The 22,336-nt window shown below is 52.0% G+C and overlaps 8 protein-coding genes across 8 annotated transcripts; 2 read left to right on the plus strand and 6 right to left on the minus strand.

Annotated features, from left to right (window-relative positions):
• Positions 1 to 122: 122 nt before the first annotated feature.
• On the minus strand, positions 123 to 1,986 carry Asppvi_001469 (GMC family oxidoreductase; the record flags this gene model as incomplete). Its single annotated transcript, XM_043297764.1, has 3 exons — positions 123 to 331; positions 382 to 818; positions 866 to 1,986. The coding sequence occupies 3 exons, from the start codon at positions 1,984 to 1,986 to the stop codon at positions 123 to 125; spliced, it is 1,767 nt and encodes a 588-aa protein (XP_043153699.1).
• A 319-nt stretch (positions 1,987 to 2,305) lies between these two features.
• On the minus strand, positions 2,306 to 3,049 carry Asppvi_001470 (uncharacterized protein; the record flags this gene model as incomplete). The annotated part of the gene is made up of 1 exon (XM_043297765.1): positions 2,306 to 3,049. One exon carries the CDS (start codon positions 3,047 to 3,049, stop codon positions 2,306 to 2,308), a length of 744 nt encoding a protein of 247 aa, XP_043153700.1.
• Positions 3,050 to 3,418: 369 nt separating this feature from the next.
• Asppvi_001471 (NACHT domain protein) lies at positions 3,419 to 10,014 on the minus strand (the record flags this gene model as incomplete). The annotated part of the gene is made up of 4 exons (XM_043297766.1): positions 3,419 to 8,484; positions 8,538 to 8,813; positions 8,861 to 9,200; positions 9,253 to 10,014. 4 exons carry the CDS (start codon positions 10,012 to 10,014, stop codon positions 3,419 to 3,421), a joined length of 6,444 nt encoding a protein of 2,147 aa, XP_043153701.1.
• Positions 10,015 to 11,706: 1,692 nt separating this feature from the next.
• On the plus strand, positions 11,707 to 13,388 carry Asppvi_001472 (putative methionine aminopeptidase, type II; the record flags this gene model as incomplete). The annotated part of the gene is made up of 6 exons (XM_043297767.1): positions 11,707 to 11,749; positions 11,814 to 11,969; positions 12,037 to 12,653; positions 12,712 to 12,975; positions 13,032 to 13,193; positions 13,245 to 13,388. 6 exons carry the CDS (start codon positions 11,707 to 11,709, stop codon positions 13,386 to 13,388), a joined length of 1,386 nt encoding a protein of 461 aa, XP_043153702.1.
• Positions 13,389 to 14,011: 623 nt separating this feature from the next.
• Positions 14,012 to 15,325, plus strand: Asppvi_001473 (putative sulfate/molybdate transporter; the record flags this gene model as incomplete). Its single annotated transcript, XM_043297768.1, has 1 exon — positions 14,012 to 15,325. The coding sequence occupies one exon, from the start codon at positions 14,012 to 14,014 to the stop codon at positions 15,323 to 15,325; it is 1,314 nt and encodes a 437-aa protein (XP_043153703.1).
• Positions 15,326 to 15,418: 93 nt separating this feature from the next.
• On the minus strand, positions 15,419 to 16,066 carry Asppvi_001474 (uncharacterized protein; the record flags this gene model as incomplete). Its single annotated transcript, XM_043297769.1, has 1 exon — positions 15,419 to 16,066. One exon carries the CDS (start codon positions 16,064 to 16,066, stop codon positions 15,419 to 15,421), a length of 648 nt encoding a protein of 215 aa, XP_043153704.1.
• A 581-nt stretch (positions 16,067 to 16,647) lies between these two features.
• On the minus strand, positions 16,648 to 18,643 carry Asppvi_001475 (uncharacterized protein; the record flags this gene model as incomplete). Its single annotated transcript, XM_043297770.1, has 2 exons — positions 16,648 to 17,745; positions 17,795 to 18,643. 2 exons carry the CDS (start codon positions 18,641 to 18,643, stop codon positions 16,648 to 16,650), a joined length of 1,947 nt encoding a protein of 648 aa, XP_043153705.1.
• Positions 18,644 to 19,400: 757 nt separating this feature from the next.
• On the minus strand, positions 19,401 to 21,474 carry Asppvi_001476 (putative GPI anchored protein; the record flags this gene model as incomplete). Its single annotated transcript, XM_043297771.1, has 6 exons — positions 19,401 to 19,980; positions 20,031 to 20,095; positions 20,150 to 20,251; positions 20,300 to 20,561; positions 20,623 to 20,967; positions 21,017 to 21,474. 6 exons carry the CDS (start codon positions 21,472 to 21,474, stop codon positions 19,401 to 19,403), a joined length of 1,812 nt encoding a protein of 603 aa, XP_043153706.1.
• Between the last annotated feature and the right edge of the window lie 862 nt (positions 21,475 to 22,336).

Raw genomic sequence — 22,336 nt, forward strand, 5'->3', positions numbered from 1 at the left:
GAAGATCAAAAGCAGGACGGCAAAAGCATGTTATATCTACTAGACTTGTTACATTACGGATACCTGGATGGAGTTCGGTGAATGCATCTTCTTCATTTTCATCTTTCTTAAACTGTCAATCTTTATGTCCTACACAGTATGATATCCGCCGCCCGCTCGGCCAACGCATACAACGTCGCCGTGAGATGCCCACTCACCTGCAGCGGAATCACCGACGCATCAACGACCCTGACATTCTCCGTGCCGTAGACCTTGAGCCGCGAATCGACGACGCCCCCCAGCTCCCGAGCCATCATACTCGCGGTCCCGATGGGGTGGTAATTCGGCCCGACTAATCAATCAGTATCGCACTTTTCTTTCGCTGGTTGCATGCAAACTCACAAATCTCTTTAATAAACGCCGTCCATTCTGTATCCGTTGCATTACCCTCCAATGCCCTGCCAGGAATGGGAACCGGTTGCAGACTCTTCGCGGGCCCCTGGTTCCAGAATGCTTGCGCCAGCTTCCCTATCGCCAGCTCGGTCTGGAGATCAAAGTCCACCTGGAAGAAGTTCGGGTCGATGCTGGGGGCGTCTATGTCTTTGTCTTCTGTGGATGAGAGGTGCACGCTGCCCCGGGAGAAAGGGAGGAGGAGCCAGAAGGCCGAGAGGAGGGTGGTTCCGGACGCGCTGGTGAGGATTTCTGCGATGGTTACGTTGGATTTGAAGATAAGGGTGTGCTGCAGGGTGAGGATATGTTTTATCGCGCTGCTGTTGAGGTTGTTTGTTGAGGATGAGGCGAGTGATTCAGCCCAGGCTGGTATGGAGGAGAGTGTTGTTCTGTTAATGTCAGCGTGTGTTTGAACGTTAGAAAGAACACAACGTACGCAGCTATATCCTCGAAATTTTCGCCAAAGAGCTGTGATGCCGTTACAAACGTGGCATACGGCGAGTACCCCGAGATATTGAGATTGCCCGTGTACAGCAGCGCCACATTCGGCTGGTCCTGCAGGTTCTCTCCCACCCCGGGAAGGTCGATTCTCGTCTCTATCCCGAGTCCCTTGAGCCGAACCGCGTCGCCAACACCCGATGCTTCGAGGATGGGAGGCGTCCGCAGCGCCCCAGCTGACAATATCACTTCTTTGCGGGTCATAGCAGTCTGCACCTTTCCGGCTTCATCCAGATACTCCACTCCCACCGCCACATGCCCTCCTCCTAGACTGTCCCCCTCCTCCCAGAGAATCCTTCTGACTGTCCCCCTAACAACCCCTAGATTCTCCCTCCCATCAACAGGATAATAAAACGCTTTAGCAGAACTACACCGCACATCCTCCTTACAATCAATCGTCTGCGGCCACACCGCAACCCCTTCAACCGACCCCCCATTCGGATCTTTGTTCCATCCCACCCCTAACCCACCCCACGCATCTCTCACCCTCTCCCAGAATCCTGTCGTTGACAACTCCATCGTGAAACAAACATCCACACTCCCCTCCCTCCCATGGAAAGAAGGCACATCCTCCGCCCCAGCATCCACCTGCCAGCCCAACGGCGGACTAAACTTTTCCGTCCGCAGATAATACGGCCACAGGGACCCCCAATTCCAGCCGGTAGCGCCGAGTGCCTCCCACGCATCGATCTCGGGCCTGTCAGCGCGCAGGTACGTCATCCCGTTGATCATGCTCGTGCCGCCTAGGATGCGGCCTGCCGTGTATGAAAGGGTGCGGTTGAGTGCGTGCGGCTGGGGAGTGGAGGGGTAGGCCCAGTCTATCTCTGTGTGTGCGTTGCGGAGCCATTGCGTCGGATTGGTGACGTTGGGGTTGGTGCGGGTGTCTTTGCCCGGGTCGAGGACGAGGACGGTGGTGGTTGGGGTTGCGGAGAGGCGGTTGGCGAGGAGGAGGCCGGTTGTGCCGCCGCCGATGATGATATAGTCTGCTTCAGCTGTGGCCGTGGCTGTTGATGTGGTGAAGATAAAGCTGCTGGACAGAAGGAGGTGGTGGAGTTTCATCGTGATGGTGATGGTTTACTCCGTATGGGAGATGGAGCAAATGATGGGGATGGGGATTCCCCGCACAACGACTGCCACTACTTGTATATAAGGTAACATCTGCGAGAATAGATTAGGCCATTTGGAGTAATAGATTGACATCTACAGGCTTACTACGTAGTATCAGAGTCAGTCTTGCGGATTTTCCACCACTAAGCTTTAAATTAGTGTGTCAGTAGTGCTTATGCATAAGCCCTAATCTTGTATGTAGCCAGCTCAGGTTATGCATGCAGTGAATCATCCTTATCCCAGACATTTACACGATATCTATAATGTATCTCTAGTGCCGCAAAAGCCGTTCCAGAAAAGACATGCCTATGTATTCTCTCTCATATTGAGGTGGAAGAATCCGCCCTAGATACTCCGGCCAGTCCTTCATCGGCCTCAGCTGCCGAAGCGCCTGGACATATTCCCAGTATTCTGGATACCAGCCTGCATATTTCCAATCCAGGATAGCAGTGACACGGCCTTCCTCGACAAGGATATTCCTCGGAGCGAAATCAGCATGCGTAAACACAATGCGATGGTCATCCAGAAGCGCAAATTTGGCGTAATGGCGCAGTATATCCGGTGCCGATGGCACGATATCGCCTAGGATGAACTCATTGAACTGCTGCTCGGAATCAAATGGACCGCCTTCAATTGATGAAAACTGTCCAATTATAGCCTTCCCCCGATCAACGGCCCCGATGTAGTCACCTTTCAAGTTGCGAAGCTGGTTTATATAGGAATGAAGTTCGTCGGCAATAGAGAGCTTCTGATTGGAATCCAAACTAGGCCATGCTTCGTCGAGCCGCTTGCCAGGCATGTAGTCCATCACAATAGACTCAGCTTGGCCATCTTGCCAACGGATATCATGAACTTTGGGTACAGGGATTGTCGTGTTTGCTGCAATGAAACGAAGTGTTTGCGCTTCATGGGACCGAATATTGCCAGATTTCACAACAAGATTGTTGCTGATTCGGACAATTGTGCGACCACATAATGAATGAAGTGTTTCTTTTTGGTCCTCTGTTGTGTCCATATTACAGCCAGATTATTGCTCTTCTGTTATATGTATCAGCAGTACTGCAGAGTGAGCTGGTTAGTGTGGGGTAAAGGTAAAAAGAAAAGCAAAAGTAAAGCCAGAAATTTAGCTGCTTGACATTAGATATCAGTCAAATCATGTGATGGGTGTATGTTATACATATATGAGAATGAACAATGAGCTCTTTGTCTCACCGGAATAATGTGATGACCTGCGTGCAGAAGGAAGTAGTGAAGAGTGCTGTATTACTATAATTGCATACTGCATTGCATCTGACTACACGTGAAACAATCTGATATCATCCCAAAAAAAAGACATACAAACACAAGAATAAGACTACAATTCAGACATACAAAGTAAGAAAGATTACTCCTCCACTGGCGCTGGGCCTTCCAAAAACTCCCACGTCGTGAACTCAGTCTCCAACATATCCGCATTTCCTTCCGCCTTGCCCGCCCCAAATGCCTTCAGATCCCACTTCTCCACTCCATCCACGCCTTTCAAATCAGTCGGAAACTCCCGGAAGAGTTCTGCGTTCAGCCGCTCATACTCGCTGTAGTCCTTGGGCCAATCACCCAGCCGCTCCACAGCAAGTTTCAGGAGGTACAGGTGTCGACGCACACTCTCGCCGTCGGGGACGTGGCCGACGGGCTCGCCCATATCAAGGTCGTACGTGGAGTCATCCAGACTCATGCTGTTGTCGAGACCGCACTCCAGTTCGGCAAACGAGGGGTCGCTGAAGATGCGGAGCAGGTTCTCGTGCAGCGCCGCGCTCTTCTTGTAGTACCGGTTGGCCATCTCCTGTCCGTTCTTGTGGGACTGGTACCGCAGGCCGACGCCAATGTACAGCTGTGACAAAAGAACAGAGGTATCCAGTGTAGCAGGGTGGCAGGCACCGTGCACGCGGCGGCAGTTGTACACAATGTCCTCGGCCAAGCGCAGCGCGGCCATCGAGTCGCCGACGAGGTAGCGGGCCAGGACGAGGCGGCGGCCCAGCGCAAGTGTGATATATGGCTTCCAGGTACGCTGAGCTTCGCGGCTGTTCCAGAGTTTGTTCAGGAGCCAAGCGAGAGTTTGGTAGTCTTGCTGCTCGCCCAGGAGGCCGATGAGATTGTTCAGGTGGTGGAGGCCGATCTGCGACAGGTCGATCTTGAGTTCATCGATGACGCGGAGAGCGTCCTGGATGATGACAGCGGACACACCCAGTAACTTCTTACGAATCGCGTCGTCGAGCCGAGGTACGACATCGCGCCCAGAAATGGTCATACCCAAGATAAACGCAAACTTGACGATAGCAGCACTCCGGTAGACATCATGAGCCGATAGGTACTTGAAGCTGGCCAGCGCCAGATCACAAGCCGCTTCATAACGTTGGTCCTTGAGAAGTTCCGTGACCCGATGGATGCCTGCAATGCCAATGGAACGGACAAAGTCTTGCGACTGATGGGAACTGAAGTGGTCCAGGATAGTAATGACCAGGATCTTCACCCGCGACGTCTCGGTCAGGTTCACGCGCGTGCCCTCCGTGGCGGCGAAATAGCCGAGGAAATCATCAAAGACCCGGGCGGCCGCAGCTTGCCGGTCATTAGCAACCAGGAAGTGGTACAGTCGAGCAGCAGACGCAGTGACCGTCTGGATGGAGCTGCTCTTGGTCGTGATCAGTCTCCGGAACTCCTCAAAGTAGACATACTCGGTAGTCAACGCGGCAAGGATCTCTGTCACCGTGACCGAAGTGTTGCGCCGAAGGATATACTCGAGCTGCGCCAAGAACGTGAGGCTCTTGCGCTCCTTGGAGGAGAGGTCAAACTGGACAGTCTCGACGTTGACGACTTCTTTCATCACAATCTGCCGATAGATCTCGTGCGAGAGCTCGACCGCTTTTTGGATCTGACCCGCTGCAATGTAGCAGGACGCGATGGTGCTGGCCGCGGCGATCAAGCGAGTGGAAGATGTTTCGGACATCAGAATATGCACGGTTGCCTCGGTGAGTTCGCGCACCACAGTCTCAGTCTCCTTCCGCTCAGTGTAGATGGTGATCATCTCTTTCATCCGAGTCAGAGATTCCTCATGAGCCCAGCCGTGTGTCTCCCGAACGGTGGTGATGCGCTTCCGCATGACCCCGAAAGTCCGTTCACTGTGAGTGGAAGAGCTAGAAGACTCTGTTTGTTCCTCAACKAGACCTTCCAGTGTCGCGGTGATTTCTTCCCTGTCTAGCTCCGTGGATTCGATCTTGAGAAGCTCTTCGTAGAGAGCGATCGCTTCACTCTCAAAGCGCTTAGACTCCTGGCAGAGCTTCGCAAGAGTCAGGGTCGCTCGGATAGTAATAGATGCCGTCTCACCAAAAACTGCCGTACACCGGGCTCGGTATTCGACAGTGACCTTGTGTAGCACAGTGAACTCTGCGTGGACGCTGCGCAAGCAGCGTGTGTAGCGCTCGAAAAGTTCCTGCACAAACTCCTGGACCTGGAACTTGGGACCCAGGTTGGGCTGGGTCAGGAACGTATTGAAAATGATCTTGTAGTAGGCCAAGGCGTCMAGATAGCGACCTTGATTCCACAGCTCAGTGGCAACAATGACCATCGGCTCAATGGCATCTGTATGGCAGACCTGGGAGTCCTTGTTCAACGCTCGGATTATTTGCTGGTAGTATTCGATGAAAATTGGACGAGGACGCGTTAGCTCGGCCAGGATCCAGAGAGTCTTGATAACACGCTCATGCTCAGCGCCGTAGGCTTCGATATAATCGCTCAGCATCTCCTGTCGAAGGTTGATGATCATCTCCGTCTGTGAGGTATGCTCGAAGAAACGAAGCAATTCGGTGGTAGCGCGCTCACGCAGCCTGTCTTCCACCTTCCTCTCGGCACGGGCTGCTCGGTACACCCTCAAGCGGATGTCCTCCTCCTTACTCAAGCGACGCCGAGAATGATAGCATAAACCGAGACGGGCAGCAAGTTCAACGCAGTGCTCGATATGCTTCTCGGGAAGGCTGACATCCTGCACCGATGGCGCAAAGAGAGAAGGCCAGACAAGACGTAGGATCTTTTTGAGCACGCGCGTAGCGTCTTGCCAGCGATGCTGCGAAATATACAGTTCAATATACTGATGCATGGCTGTGAACGAAGACTCCTCAATGGTCTCAGTGGAGCCGTCGTAAAAGACCTCCTCGATGGTCGTCTCTGATATGACCGTGCTCGAAGAACTGAAGGACTTGACAACCTCCTTCGAGGTAGTCCGGATGCTCTCCTGTATCTCCTTATACGTGGAGCTGTGGGTTGAATTGACACTCTCATAGTATCTGGAGCAGCGTTTGTAGACCGAGAGTGCCACCTCGGAGATACCAACGACCTTCATCATCGTGGCGATTTCCTGGAAGTAGGACACGGAAGTTTCGGAGATCGAGATGCTTGCCTGCTCATACTCTTGCCACAGGCTTGACAATACAGAGGAGGCCTCGTACTGTCTTTTCTGAGAGACAAGGAACCTGGAGTATGCCAACACAGTGGCCATCTTCAGCTCCTCCCAGTACGCAGAGTAATGGGTGCGGTACTCTCTGCTCACTCGCTGCCAGATCTCGACGTAAGTACGCTCAGCAAGTTCGACCTTGCCTTCGGCCACGTAGATCTCGGCCTTCTTGATCCATTCCTCAACATTGTACGACTCGGATTCTTGGATCAGTTCGTCGCCTTCTTCATAGTCCAGCGAGAACCCGATACCAATCACCCCGCCAGAGCCCTTGACGCCTTTGAGACGAATCTCCAGCTCCCCGTTAGCACCATTGGAACCATGACGATGATGGTGCGTAATGGACTCAATTGAAGCCTGTATCTCTTGGACCTTCTCCTCTTCCTTAATCAGGCGGTAGTGCTCGACCAATTGCCTGAGAAGTGTGACCACAGTTTCAGAATCCTTTCCATAGTGACGCTTGTAGCACTCAACCAACAGCACCAAGACCTCTTCTCTCATGACCATAATCTCGGTCTTGGTGCTTGTGGTTCTCTGCTCGGTCAGCTCCACGAAGGTCCTAGCCATCTGCATTGTCACGATATGGCGTGAAGTCAGAAGCGTGCGGCTCAGCGTGGAAGCTTCATAGAACAGAGGAATGGCCTCAGAGATACATTCCAGCCGCTGGTTCAAAAGAGCCAAGAAGATAATGGACTGAAGAGTCACAACATGATTCGTCGACAGCATCTGGCGGTAGATGTTGGTGACAGTGGTCAAGTAGAGCAGCAGCGTGGGTGTAGGTGTATTTTCCCACAGCGTGCTTTCAAGTCGCAGGGTCGTGATCGAAGCTGGTAGCACCTTGGCGAATTCCTTCGCTGCAGCAACCTCACCTTCGGCTGTGAACGCCGAGGTTTGCCGAACATGGTGCACCCAGTAGCGGACGGCGAATTCGAGCAGGGGATTTCTGTTGACGAGGCGGTCGGCATCGTGCCAGTCCAGCGATACAAGGGAGAGTTCATTCTCCTGCGTCACCGTTGCCCGGATGTAAATTAACAGGCGAGTCACGAGGTCGGCGTGCCGGTCTTTAACGGTCGAAACTAGTTCGCCCTTGCTAAAAATTTCCAGGAGGGAGGCCCTGAAGAGACCGTGACGAATAAAAACCTGACCATCTTGCACGAATACCAGACCATTGAGTGGTTTCAAGACATGCAGTACATCGAGCTTACGCTCCGCCACCGTGAGCTTGTCCACCTGTATGGAGGCCAAAAGCTCGAGTTCCTTCAATAGAAGCGGCCGATCGGCTGTGACAAGCCAGAGCAACATGTGCTTTGCATCTTCAGAGACGTTGGGTCCTTGCAAAAGTTGGACGACAAAGTCGGCAAGAGTAAGCTTGGCACTCAATAGGGCATCCACGGCCTTGTGGAGGCTTTCCTCAGTCTCCTCGTAGCGGACCCGCTTTGTGGCGAGCTTCCCCCAGAGGAACGAGCCTTCGGACGCTTCCGTGATGCGGCCAACGATGGTTTCCTGATCCAGCTCGGACATTTCCAAGAAGACACGACTCTGCTCTAACTGATCCCGAACGACGGCGGCGATATCATCGAAGATGAGTTCCTCGGTGATCCGGACAAAGGCCTGACCTGCTGCAGTAGGAGGCTTGAGGGCACCAAGGGTGATCAGTTTCACGTTATTCCCCTTGGCAGTGGCTGCGGTCAGCTGGTTGAGCATGGCAGTTTCACTGCAGGATGCCTCGTCCACACCATCAACGACAATGACAAGCTCTTTGGCACCAGGCAGAGCGACGCTGAGTGCCGCCTCCAAAGCATTCCACAGAAGACTGTCATAGTCTTGCTCGTTAGTGGCCTTCTTGCTGCGGTCGTGAGCGACACTCAGGATCTGCAGCAACTGCACATTTCCGATGCGCTTATCGAAAAGCTGGTACAGGATGCTTCTTGCTACCGCACGAGGTGTAGCCTCTGCTGCCACTCTTGCATCTGCAGTTAAAATTAGGAGGTTGGTCACACAACGGAGAGTCTGAGGTACTCACTGATTGGAACGAACAATGTGGCGTAGGAAATCCCCCCGATCGTGTGCTGCAGCTGATCAACAATTACCGAGGCCAAAACTGTTCGTCCGGAACCAGGCTTGCCAGCGATAGCAAGAGATTTGAGCGGACTCTTCAAAAAGCGCGCCAAGTAAGGTGCCATCCAAAGACAGGTCATTTCCTCCCGGTCATGGGCAAGGTGGGAGCTTTGCTCCGCCACATTACCGAGGACACAATCTTCGGGGCTCAGCCATAGCTTGATTGCCTTGGGCTCAGACACTGTTCCTGGTCAGCGGCTATTCAAATGGACAAAGCCAGGGAAGTACCTTTGTCGAGGTCCAAGTTCTCCCTCAGGAGTTGGTGACGCCACATGGCCTCGGAAATCTTCTCGCATCGGTCGCGGAATGTCTGAATCTGGCCAGGGAAGGTCTTGTAAAGGTCGATGGAGATCGATGCCGTGGTCAGGCCGAGGATCGCCTTGTGAAAGTGCATGGACACACTGGCGACCAGGGTGACCAAGTCCGCAAGAGCGAGAACCAGCTGCTCTCGAATTTCTTGGGAGACGCTGAACAGCTCCGTCCGCTCAAGTAGATTGCCAAGTTTCATCGAAGTGCTGTAGAAGAAGCCAAAGKAAATCATCAGCGCAGACGCATTTTCCTGTCCTAGCTGCGAGTGTGTCAGCGTCGTGAGGTCGTTTGAGTAGGATACATGATTGTACCTCGAGTAACAGAGCACAATATCCATAAGCCAACCGCGCAGCTAAATAGCTATCACCGGCAAACTCCTCAATGGCCTCGTCGAAAGAGTGCAGCCTTTCGACAAAAAGCTGCGCCCATGATAGCACCTTGTCGTAGCTACTCCCTTCAGGGGGAACTAGGCTCATCCGCTGGGAACGGATCCAGTCCAAGACCGAGTCATGTGTATGGTTCAACAGCTTGGACGATGCACCGGAGCCGAGCTCGTCGCCACTTCGACGTTTGAGGGAGTGCACCAGACTGGATACTTCTGATGTCTCGACAGTCTTGAACTTCCTGGAGGACACCCTACGGGAAGTGACAGAACGGGCGACGCCATTGTTTGAGAGGACATCGCTGTCCATGAGACCTGAGACACGTCTGTTGCTAGCTAGCAAGCCAGGAGGCAAGGGAGAGGAAACTGTGGCTGCCATGGTAGTTAAGATGACTGGAGCTATAGTAGAGGTGGTGTTATCTGTTGAGTCTTCGGAGGCCTGAGTGTGGACGACAGGTGGAGGGGTCTTGGATCTTGCAGATGATGATTGCTTTGAATTACTAGTTGGAGGTGCAATGACTGTGGGCCTAGTAGGGGAGTCGGAATCAACTGTCGTCTTGTTTGAGTTCCGACGACGACCCGAAAAACAGCAAAAGAAGCAACTCAAACCAGCATCAGATAAAAAAGACCATTGGGTAAGAGGATAAGAGATTTTGCAGACCAGAGCAGCGAGACGATTTAGAGAGGGCATAGGTCCCTTAAATATTCATATGGAGAATGGGGGGATTTTCGTATGCTACCTCGCTGTATGCCACGGCGAGCACCGTGCAGAGCAACAATCTGGATAAACGCAGTCAAATGTGCATTGAGATGAAATTCTCTGAACGGAGTACCCGGCATCAGTCTGGGCTCCTTACTATCATGGAGTAGGAAGACGTTCCAGATCCACTCTCTCCCACGGCGTCGCCGGTAACAGGCTGGCTGAATGACATGGGATTCGAGACAGTGGCGCTCAACGCGTCCCCTCTGCATCCAAGAGGACTTTTGTTGCTCTGTGATTGAGCGAGATGGTGCTCCTCGGAGACCACCCTCAGGGAGCGACTCGACTAATTTGGAATTGACATGTCTGCTACCTGGAAAAAGAAAGCACAAGCGTGCGCTCGTTTGTCCTCTCGATGCGTAAGTATGCAGTAAGGTGGGGGAAAGAAGCAACTCTATGCGAGCTTCATCCGCAGCGGTAGGCTCTTCCTCGCACTCTAAATTGCAGCAGTTACCAGTTACCACAGCTGTTTATTGCAGATTGGTGGATCGAACGACCGTGCCATCGAGGCTTGCTCTCCATGCAAACTGCTGTGAATGTCAAAGTTAGTGTGAGCCAGATCGCTCCATTGACAGAGTGAGCGAGGAAGGCAACTGGAAGTACTTGTGAAGGCTGATGCTATTGGTCCATCATGGTTCTCGCAAGTCACAGCGAACCCTGTCAGATTGTTGCGTGCAGACTGTGGCTACCTGAGTCAAGCTGGTTCCCCACTACTATTTTCCTGCTATCAGCTGGCTGTAGTAAATTGCATGGCCAATAAAAAGTGACGAGTCAATCTGAGCTGGATGATCCGGCGATGTCCGGACGAACTGTCCATCGAAGCGCAGTAGATATGGGGGAGACGAGACATCCAGAATCTCGGCCGCGACTACTCCTGATAATTTGCCGGCTGATTATCGGATGAATCGGGCTCAGATGCCTTGAAACAGCTTTGCAGACGATATTGTCCTTGCTTTTTTTTTTCTTTGCTTTTTCCTTTTCTTTTTTTCTCTCGTGTCTGATAGGAGGCGTTGTTTGGAGAGGACAAGAGACAAGGGCCTACCTGCAGAAGAGGGGAAAGAGGAAGCAAACATTTGGCACCTTAGCGGTTCATCTAAGTGCCCATAGAGAGCAGTGATACTTGCAAGGATGATAGGACGACTAGGGATTTTGACAAATCTCTTGCATGGATAGTCGATTGACTCCGTCCATCGTTGTATCTTACCACGAGGGTAGGGGATACTCGGGCCTGTGAGGACTGGCAAGCGCTCGATACATAATCACTGGCAGTCCGTAAGCATTAGGATGAGTAGGCACGGGCCGTTGTAGAGTCTCCACAGATGGACTCTCCTAGCTCGACAGTAGTAATGACAGGATCGGCAGAAAAGAATTGTGGTGGCAGTACTCTGTACTCTGTAGAGTAAATTTAAATCCCCCAAGCGTAGTTGTGCTCGGCATAAATGTCTCGATTTGTATGCGAAAGCCAAAATATGCAAACCTTGCCTTTTTAGGCAGCCGATTGTCAGGCAGCCGCCAGCCACATTCAATCCCCGCTTTCTCTTTCTTCCTGACAACTGCAACTGACAATATTGTCAAATTAGCTCGCCATCAGTTCATGTCAGCACTGCGATTTGGAACCACAGCATGGGATCAAAGAGCCCTGAAGGACACTGGCAGGCTCCTCATGGTATGACTTTTACCCTCCCACAAACAACCACCGTCAGCAACTCTAATTTGTCCTTACCATATAGCCTCCAACTCCAATGAGCTCAAGCCAGCCAATCCCGACCCTCAGACCTCTCGAAATGGCTCGGGATCGGCCGATTTGGATCGCGGAGTCATTGGTGATGATGACGACGACGAGGATGCCGAAGAAAATGGGGTGACCACCGAGACGTCCAATGTTGGTAAGCTCAATCAACCACTTTCAACCTCTCGATCAGGTGAACCTCCACTGACGCCTGTCCATAACAGAAAAGAAAAAGAAACGCAAGAAGTCCAACAAGAAGAAGAAGAAGACCAAAGCGGGAACCATTTCGGCGGCCGCGCTCAAGCAAACTAGCCCACCACGTGTGCTAGTCTCGACTCTGTTCCCGTCGGAATATCCAGTCGGGGAACTCGTCCCGTACGACTGTACGTCGCGCACGACCGACGAAGAGTCGCGTTACAACTCGCGTCTCTGGGACGACGACTTCCTCCCTGATTACCGCCAGGCTGCCGAAATCCATCGCCAAGTCCGCCAATATGCGCAGAAAGAGCTTATCAAGCCGGGAGCAACTCTTTTATCGATTGCCGAGGGCATCGAAGATGGTGTCCGCGCGCTTTCCGGCCACCAGGGACTTGAACCTGGAGACTTCTTCAAAGCCGGCATGGGCTTCCCCACTGGCTTATGCTTGAATCACATTGCCGCTCATTGGACCCCAAACCCGCGTGAGAAAGACGTCATCCTGGACAAGAGTGATGTTCTCAAGGTGGACTTTGGTGTGCATGTGAATGGTCGCATTGTCGATTCGGCATTTACAGTCGCTTTTGACGACAAGTACGACAATCTCCTTACTGCAGTGAGGGAGGCAACGAATACCGGTATCAAGGTATGTCTGATCACACAAGAACGTTGAGCTGAATGCTATGATGCTGATGCGCAGGCAGCATGCTGGTGTTGATGCAAGGATGAGCGACATTGGTGCCGCGATCCAGGAGGTGATGGAGAACTACGAAGTCGAAATTGACGGGAAAGTCTTCCCCGTCAAGGCTATCCGGAACATCACTGGCCACGATATTCTCCGGTACCATATCCACGGCGGGAAACAGATTCCCTTTATCAAAAACAACAACCAGGACAAGATGGAAGAGGGAGAAGTATATGCCATTGAGACTTTTGGAAGTACTGGCAGAGGATTCCTCGACGATGATGTAGGGCACAAGAGAGACTTCCCTTCACTACGTTCTATTTTCTAATGCCGCAATAGGTCGGAGTCTACGGCTACGGGAGAAACGAGAACATGTCTGGTGCCAATCTGCGTCTTTCCTCGGCAAAATCTCTCCTCAAAACCATCGACGCCAGCTTTGGAAGCATCGTCTTTTCGCGCCGGTATCTCGAGCGTCTTGGGGTGAAGAACTATCTTCTTGGGGTAAGCAACTGAGACGATATTGTATGTACGGTTATTGACTTTACTACACAGATGAAGAGTCTGGTCGACAACGGCATTGTTGAAAGTTATTCCCCGCTTGTCGACGTGAAGGGGTCCTACACGGCCCAGTTCGAGCATACGATTCTCCTCCACAGCGGTGGGAAGGAAGTCATCAGTCGTGGTGACGACTATTAACTTGAATACAGTGGGCGCAATTGCCCCGTTCAACAATGGCCACCTAGTTGCCGTCCAGTCCTTACCTCGTTGTGTTTCTAGTTTCTTGACTCTCATTACTCGCTTATCCGCAGTGTATTCGAATTAGTCTCTCGCTATCTCAGGATAACTCTGACAGTGAAATGCGAAACTTATACTGTTCGACCATCTACTCCGTAGTGTAATTTAAGAAGAGATCTTATCAGTCTGCGAATCCTATTGATAATCTACCTATTCTGGTGACGCTGTGAGTTTATCCGTAATCTCATTATACCCCGCACTGGATTGGACCTGGCCTGAGACTCAACAACAAATCATGGATGTGCTCTGAGAAAATGACTTCCAAGTATGTCATTTCCAGCACATCATGATGACAAGATTTCAAGATCTTCTGATCTTCTGATCGTGGATCGCCTAGCTTATCTTGCTTTGAGCTTTGGAGAGGTGCAGTCAACGTGGGGGCCACATGACTCCGCGTCTTCCTTGTTTTCTTCACCTTTCCCATGGTTCCTCCACTTTATCTAACAGGCTGCATACTCCTTTTAAAAGTCTCGACACCTGTAGACAAACATCGATTGATCAATTAAAATTGAATCAATCAAACCATGGAGATTGAAACTCTTCGCGAGATATCCTCGCACAACCTGCGAACATTTCGACGTCACTATGTTTCCGAAATCTCCGGTTCTCTTGGCGATCTGGGCACCTTTCTCCCCATCGCCATAGCCCTGGCCGTTAATGGGACCGTCTCGCTGTCGAGCACCCTAATATTCTCCGGCGTCTTCAACATCCTGACCGGTCTGTTCTTCGGGATCCCACTGCCCGTGCAGCCTATGAAGGCCATTGCCGCGGTAGCGATCGCCCGATCCTTCAGCAACGGGACCATCGCTGCTGCCGGGATTTTTGTAGGCGCATGCATCCTGGTCTTCAGCGTGACGGGTCTACTTCACTGGTTTGCMAATGCGATCCCAATCCCGGTCATCAAGGGGATCCAGGTGGGCGCGGGATTGTCCCTGGTCATCGCCGCAGCGGGGAAGACCCTCGCACCGCTGGGGTGGATCCAGCCTTCGTGGGCGGATAATCGTCTGTGGGCCATTGCGGCGTTTATCTTTCTGCTCTTCACGAACGTCTATCGCAATGTGCCCTATGCGCTGATCGTGTTCACCCTGGGATTGGCGTTTGCTCTTGTCCAGTCGACTTTGGCATCGAATCTGCCGTCGCTAGAGATCTGGCATCCGGTTGTGGTGGTTCCCGGGCTGTCGGAGTGGAAGGTGGGCGCGCTGGATGCGGGAGTCGGGCAGATCCCGCTGACCACGCTCAACTCGATTGTGGCGGTCGTGCATCTGGCGGGCGATCTTTTGCCACAGGTGAAGACGCCGTCCATCACGGCCATCGGGTTGAGCGTGGCTGGGATGAATCTCGTTGGGTGCTGGTTCGGGGCGATGCCAGTCTGCCATGGCTCCGGGGGTTTAGCGGCGCAGTACCGGTTCGGGGCCCGTTCTGGCTCGAGTGTCATTTTCCTCGGAACGGTGAAACTGGTAATTGGCGTTTTCTTCGGAGAAACTCTGGTCGGGCTGCTGAAGCGGTTTCCCTCCGCGCTGCTCGGGGTGATGGTCATCGCTGCCGGTCTGGAGCTGGTCAGCGTCGGCGAGAGCCTCAACACCACGGGAGCCAGGGATATCGCCGTGTTTGGACAGGGACTGACAGGCGATAGCGAGCATGAAATCGGGCCCATGCTCAGTGATATCGAGCGGAAGAGGCGGTGGACCGTCATGATGGTTACCGTGGGCTTGCTCGTGGGGTTCAAGAATGATGCCATCGGCTTCGTGGCGGGCATGCTTTGCCACTGGGTGTTTCAGCTGCCGTGGGCATTTGAGAGAGCACGAGCGAGATGGACCGAGGGAAGAATCAGGGTATAGCCTCTATCAACAGACACATTGCTACGACTTACGACTTTTGCACATGACTTGCACGACAATCCATTCTGTACAGCTATTCAACATATTTGACAACTACAACAAATCCGACATATTCACATCCGTCTCCCTCTTCAACCTCGTCCCTTGATCCGTCTCAAACTCCCGACTGGCCTTCTGCTCAGCGGAATACCCACTCTGCCCACGGCCCCGGTACCGCGGCACCCCATCGGCATCGTAATCGGCACGCTGCTCCTCATACGCCCCTGTGTACGCATTGTAAGTCCTAGCACCAGGTAAGGGGGTCCCGATATCGTACGACGATCTCCCCACCGACGAACTCCACCACTCATCGCCGCGGCTCCTTTCATCGCGCTCATTTTCTGTCCCCGTCGTCGGAATCCCATACTGCGTCCCCGCGTCGTAGGTCGTCGCGCCCGTCTCGTCGTCCAGCTCTGTAATCCGCCGGATCCCGCCGGGGAGCGTCTCCGACCCGGACGCCAGCATCTGCTGCTCCTGGCCGGTGCGGTCGTAGCGGCGCTCCTCGATGACGGCGGGCTGGCCGAGGTCTTGGTGGGCGGTGCGGACCACCGTGTTCCCGCTGGGGTCGGTGTACGAGGTGGTGGTGTACCGGTGGCCGGTGGTGGTGCTGCCGTTGGTGGTGTTGGTGGAGGAGCTGTAGTAGTAGGAGGAGCTGGTATGGGAGGAGCTGGCGTGGGAGGAGCTGGAGTAGGAGTCGGTCATTTTGCTTTTTTTCCTTTCTTACAGAGTAAAGCCTATGTATATGAGATATCTGGTCAATATTTACAGCGAGAATGTCTTGAGGAGATAGAAGTGTGTGTATAAGTCGGTGTTTATATAGTTTCCGTGGCGAGGAGAACCCGCTTGACATCATCGTATCATAACCATGGCGAATCTCCGCCTCCACACTCGGCACCAGGCTTTGCAAGCGGGATCTAGAATCCTAGATCAATGGCCACGATAACCAAAACTACAGAGACCATGGTTGTAGTCAAGGCCATATGGTTCTCTTTCACTATTACCTATTTGTTGATTATACTCTATTTAGCTTCTATTTCTTGTGTCGCTTCCAGGGTCAGCGAGCATTAAGCACGCCGCGCTCTGGGGGCGTCTTCCCTTAGATAAATCCTCAACTGCTAAAGGGCAAGCACATTAGATGTAGCGATCTAGATTTAGCTACTGGATATAAAATATGACAAAAGAAAATCTATTCATGATACAACTTTTAATGTACTATCGGGATATCAAGTGCACAATCGCTAAAGAACCCCACAATCAAGCATCAAGCACAAGGACGGAAACGCTCAAAGAACAGGAAAAACCGAGGAATCGACCACGGCACTATTAAGCCAGCCCATTCCTTTCCTGGTCAGCATATGCTGACGGGAAGAGGATAGAACTAATCGGCCAAAGAGTAGTCCTGCCCACGAAGTGAGCGAGGTGGAGGATTGCCAGAAGCCCAAGAACGCTAGGGCGGTATTGCGAACAACTGCACCAGCATATTCGGCAACAGTAGACTTCTTGATCACCTCTGCTCGGGTTCCAGGTAGACTCCATGCCCAACTGTTGAACCAGAAATTTTCTTTGCCCTTTACGGGCTTGTTTGCTTGGGTGTTTTGGCTCTCGACAACCCTTCCAACGTCGGTCTGGGAAGCTGGCCTGTGCCTGAATGGCCGCAGTACACCAGAGGACTCGCGGGCTAGACCCGGAGTGAAATGAACAGCACGAACAGCGCCATCTTGCCGGCCACGGCGTCCAGCAGTCGTCGTTTGTGGGTTCTGGGTTACCAGTGGACCAGGAACCGACGAAGTGTGGTCGACTGTACGCCAAGGTTTTGTTTCCTTGGGCGACTGACAAACTTGAACATGCGCGTGCGCGGTGTTTTGCTGTCCGGCGGCAGCATTCTGGGCCGAACGTTCTGAACGTTGGACATTCACTGGAGATTGCAGCGAAATGACGCGTCCACCAGAATTCTGAACGATACGCCCCATGACTTGGGCGTTTGGTGTCGGCTTCCACGAAAGGGCCGTGTTTGCACGTCCAGCCACACTGTGTGCGGAACGCTCCGAGGGTTGAACATTCATCGTAGCGGTTGGCGAGATCGCGGTGTTTACACGTCCGGCCGGGTTGTGAACAGTGCGTTCCATAAGTTGTACATTCGCCTTTACCGTTGGCGAAATTGCAGTGCTTGGATGAACAGATCCAGGCACCGCTTTGACCGCACGGCTCCTGTCCAGAATTGCGGGTGGTAGAGTCGGCAGCGTACTGGTGCCGAGGCGCTTGGTTACAATAATATTCTGGCCGGTGTTCCTGACCTCCAATCGGGCCTTGGTAGATTGGGCTAGCGCTGCCACGGCAGAGTCGTTCAGAACACGTGAAGCAGACTTGTCAAGGCAATTGCACTGCACACCATTAGCATGATATGATATAGGCGGATGATGTAGAACTTACCCGCTTATGCTGTTTTCGATGTTTTTCGCAGGCCCCATATTTCCGGACTTTGATGTAGTTTTCTTTCTGGGCTTGGGATCGCGGTTTCTGCTTTTTCGGCACATTGGTAGTCGTGTTCATATTCAAATCGAGTACCAACTCTACTCCACCGCTGACCGTGCTCGGCCCTGAAGATGGTGAGGCAGAGGACTTGGTGGAGGGTTCAGAGGCTGATGTGCTGGATGGGCTTCCACGAGACTGCGGCTCAGATGCACTTCCAGCAGCAGAGTCGGGCCAGCATGGAGAGGAAAAGCTGCCGCATGACTCGGAAGACAGATTGAAATCAGCCGTTGCAGCGTCTTGCAAGCGCTGCAGGTGCAAAGCAATGGAAGCCTCGAGACGCTTTTCCTTTTTCGAGAAGCAGCGTGGGTCAGCGGCTGCCTGGGATTCGATCCGTTGTCGGTAGGTCGACGGTGAGTAGAAGCTTTCTTCCATATTTGAGGCGTCGAATGATGACCATGTGGCGTCAAATGCCGAGGCAGAGCTCTCCACTTCCGGAAACGATGGTAGCGGAGGAACATTCTCGGAGAAGCCAGCGATGTCCAACGGCATTTCCGTGCTCCCTATTAAAGGGTCCCCGAAGGCAGCGAGGTCGGAGAAGGCTGATTGAGGCCATTGAGCGGCTTCCGAGTCCCAGTTCAGCGCGTCTGCATCACTGTAGACCAACTCCAAATCTTTTGGAGAGATCGAGTCCAGCGAGGGTGGATTGCTGTCCAGATACCCCGTGGAGAACTCGAAGGAGTTGTCAAAGTCAACCCACTCGTGGGCGCGAGTAGGGTTCTCCATGTACAGCGATTGGTTTGCAGCCATTGCTTCGATTGCACTAAGAATGACGCTGAAGGATAAAGATGATTTCGAATGACAATGAAAAGATAGATTATTATTAGAGATGAAGCCGTCCGTCTTCGAGATAAGATCTCGGCTATTTACGGTCTTGTGAGGGTGAAAGAATGTACTTTTTGAGAGAGTTTAGCTCGCCAGTAGGCAAAGGTCATGCAACCTAGGTGAACAGGCGTATGTTCTGATTGAGGAGGAGGAGAGGATCTGAAGGACGAAGGATGAAAAGAAAGAGATGCCTGAAGATGAGGGAAGGTCGTTCAACAAGAGTTGAATACGAGGACGCTGACTACCTTATTACCCTTCACAGCCTCAGTCACTAGCCTAAGGCAGCCGCCTTTCCTCTTTTTGGTCCCCGCTGATTGCGCGCCCTAAACCGCATTAGGACCCCGACGGCCTCTCCCCCCTTCCTGTTTGTATTATCTGATTGGCTGATTGATGAATTTTATGCAGCTCCCATGGTTTCATGTGACTCATACTCTGTAGATCCAAGTAAAATGAGACCGAGATATGTTACAGGGCATCACTGCCCAGACTGTGGGCTGGTTTGGAAGCACATGCAAAGGTAGAGCAATGAGACATTACTGGGCTGACCTGATACCCTGACTCTACGATCTCGCCAAGCGGTGATATTAACGACGTCGCAATAACCGCCGAGAATTATATACTTACAGTTGACGCCACAACAGATATTAAGCATCCCAGCATTACATTCTTCCATTCTTCATCTCTAATAGACGCATAAATATGCAATCACTGATAATAGCACCAACCCACGATTGATTCCCGCACAAGCGGCCCAGCTCTTCTCCGCTTTAGCTGTCGCAAGCTTACCTACAGCAGACGATACCGGAGTAGGAGTAGGAGTGGGAGAACTGTATTCGCCGCTCTCCGGGTCAAAGTGCAAGCACGCCGTCGGCAGGGGGTACGAAGTTGAAGCCAGTACGGTTTTTACAGCAGCTGATTCCGTGAAGACGCGAGGGACATCAACCTCGAAATTCGCCAAGGCTCCCAGATTGATGTCCACGGTGGGAACAATATTCGTAAAGTTCCCCAAAACATTGTCCAGCGCTGATGTGAGCTTGCCATCGCCATTTGAGACAGCTTCGCATTTCTCGTTGACATTACCGAGTTGTGTCACATTCAGAGAAACCTTGGGTAGTTCGAGAAAGGCGCCGACTCCACCCTGCACGCTTCCCACTGCCGTGTTGATGCCGAGGAGGATCTGGGGTTTGAAGCCGATACTGGCTATAAGAGAAACAAGAGCGGCTTTGGCCTGAAATGGCAAGGCATGGACGGTTGTTTTGTCACTGAGCAGCGGTTAGTTGAAGAATCTGGTGAAGTCGCGGGTTTAGCTTACAAGCCTGTGATTGAGGAGTTTGAGATCTCGTCCATATTCAACTTCACTTTGGAATTTGCAGGAACCTGAGTGCAAGTTAGTGTAAGGGTGAAAGGATGGAATGGCTGAGGCGAACTAACGGAGAGGTTGAAACCATATGAAAAGCCAATGCTTTGGGCAAGGCTCAAACTCATGTCAAACTCCGCTACTATGATGGGGCCAAACACGAGGACTCCGGGAATCTAACACACATCAGTGATTGGCTATTGCAGTCTTCTGAGCGAACGGACCTCGAAAGGAATGAGGGGGATAGCAGGAAGCTTAGCCGAAAAGGAGACCAGATCTTGACTCGCAGAAAGATCGAACTCAAGTTCGACCTGCGCAAAGAGGCCGTTTGCAATTACTTCAATGCTGCCATGTTCAAAGAAAGCGATGGTGTTGTTGACGGCGTCCATGAACCCATCAGATCCAGAAATCTCGAAAGAGCCCTTGTTTAAGACGACGTTGCCTTCCAGGGAGCAATTCTTGCAAGACACGGTAATTCCTGATGGTCTGCGAAATGAGCTTCTCTTCTCGTCTCCGATCAGGATGAACTTCGGTTGAATGCACTTACAGAAGCATACCCGCCGCAGGAATGTTAGGGGGAAATATCTTTTGGTCCACATAATGCTCATTGAGCTCCTTCGTCGAAGTCGAGGCGAGCCCCGACGTTGCGCTAGGCGCAGGAAATGTGACCGTAGGAGTCTGGGCGGACCCTCCCATCGTTTTTGTTGTTTCTGGTGGTTCAGACTGCGACTGCTGCTGTCTCTTGACCGGCGTATTCGAACGTTTCCTGACTTCGGATGGATGCCTGCGTGAAAAAGAGACTCGAGTCGTGTGAAATGCGTCTTGCCAGCCACAGTCGGATTTCCCCAGTGACAGCACGTTGCGAGTCGGGTCAATTGCGACCTTGGTGACTCTATACACAATTAATGATACTCCCTTATGTAGATATTCGAGATACTGACCGATGTGTTGACCTTGCTCCATCAGGATTACACCCATTATGTGAGGTGACTAGGATGAATCCGTCGATCTGCTCGAGTTCTCGATGGACTGAGCGGACTTGCTCAATTGATCCAAACGATATGTCAATCTGCGATTCCTTACAGGTCACATCTCGGACGGAGTCATCCAACTCCTCTAATGCCAGAACGGGTGACTGAGACTTGACGTCTAAGGTGGCCACAAAGACCGATTCGGGATCTTGATCAACATGAAGGAAGTCAAAACTTGCTTCCCTTCTGAAAAGGTTGGATGCAAGCTCGGCTCTAGATTCAAGCTTTGAACGAGAAACCGCAGCAGAGAGACGTCTTGCCTGGGGGAAGTTGAACGGCTGAGCCTCTCTGGAGAGTGAGCTCACTTTGGCAGCGCTGACATTACTCAGAACAGTGAGAGCAAAGATAAAGAAGTCCAGTACACCCATGATTGGTGAAGTAGAGTAGCTTGCGAAAAACAAAGAGTTCCGCTTCAATAGAACCCCGTCAACCTTTTATAATGTTACAACTACTTCTAACTAACCAGCCTAGCCATGATGCATCGACCAGGTCTAACAGATCTGGCCCCGTCAGACAGAAAAAAACCAACAGCCAAAAAGGGACGATAAGGCTCACAGCCCTTTGCCTAATCTCACTAGCAAACTCCGCATGTTTATGCGGACAGGAACCTTTCCTGCTTTAGTATGGTCTCTTGAAGCCGGTGCTGCAAGGTGCTGTGCCGCACGGCTGAAACGTGCTAACTGGAGTCGAGACTGCATATCTCAAGGGTTTTAGTATGGTACAGCCTCCTCCACATGTGTACTGTCTGATAAATTAGGATGTTCTCAATATATCAGCCAATCTAAAATATAGCACAGGCCCTATGTAAGCCTGATGATCAGTTAGCCCTGTTGGATCCAGTCATCCAGTAAGTTTCGGACAATTCCGCCAGAACTGCTTAAAGTTGATTAAACAATCCAAGATATAAACGAGGGCAATATTGCTTCTTGGCCTAGCAACGGGAGAATGAAGGATCCATCGTTCAAGAAAATGCAGTCATTAGAATGCCTTCGCTGTTCTCTGTGTGCAGCTTCTAGCATGACAGCTAGGATAAAATCTTGGTTAAGATAGAGGAAACCATGGATTGATCAGCGGGGTTGGCGCAGACATCTCAATGGAGCGTTTGTATCTGGGGATTATGCCTCAGACAGATCAAAGATCTGTCATTTAACCAGGCTCCTTGCAGGCATGAAACGATGGGAATGTAGGCAAGAATGGAGGCTAAGCAGAAAGAACGGAAGAGACTATTCT

This window comes from Aspergillus pseudoviridinutans (genome assembly GCF_018340605.1).
Source record: "Aspergillus pseudoviridinutans IFM 55266 DNA, scaffold_1, whole genome shotgun sequence".
Lineage (NCBI taxonomy): Eukaryota > Fungi > Ascomycota > Eurotiomycetes > Eurotiales > Aspergillaceae > Aspergillus > Aspergillus pseudoviridinutans.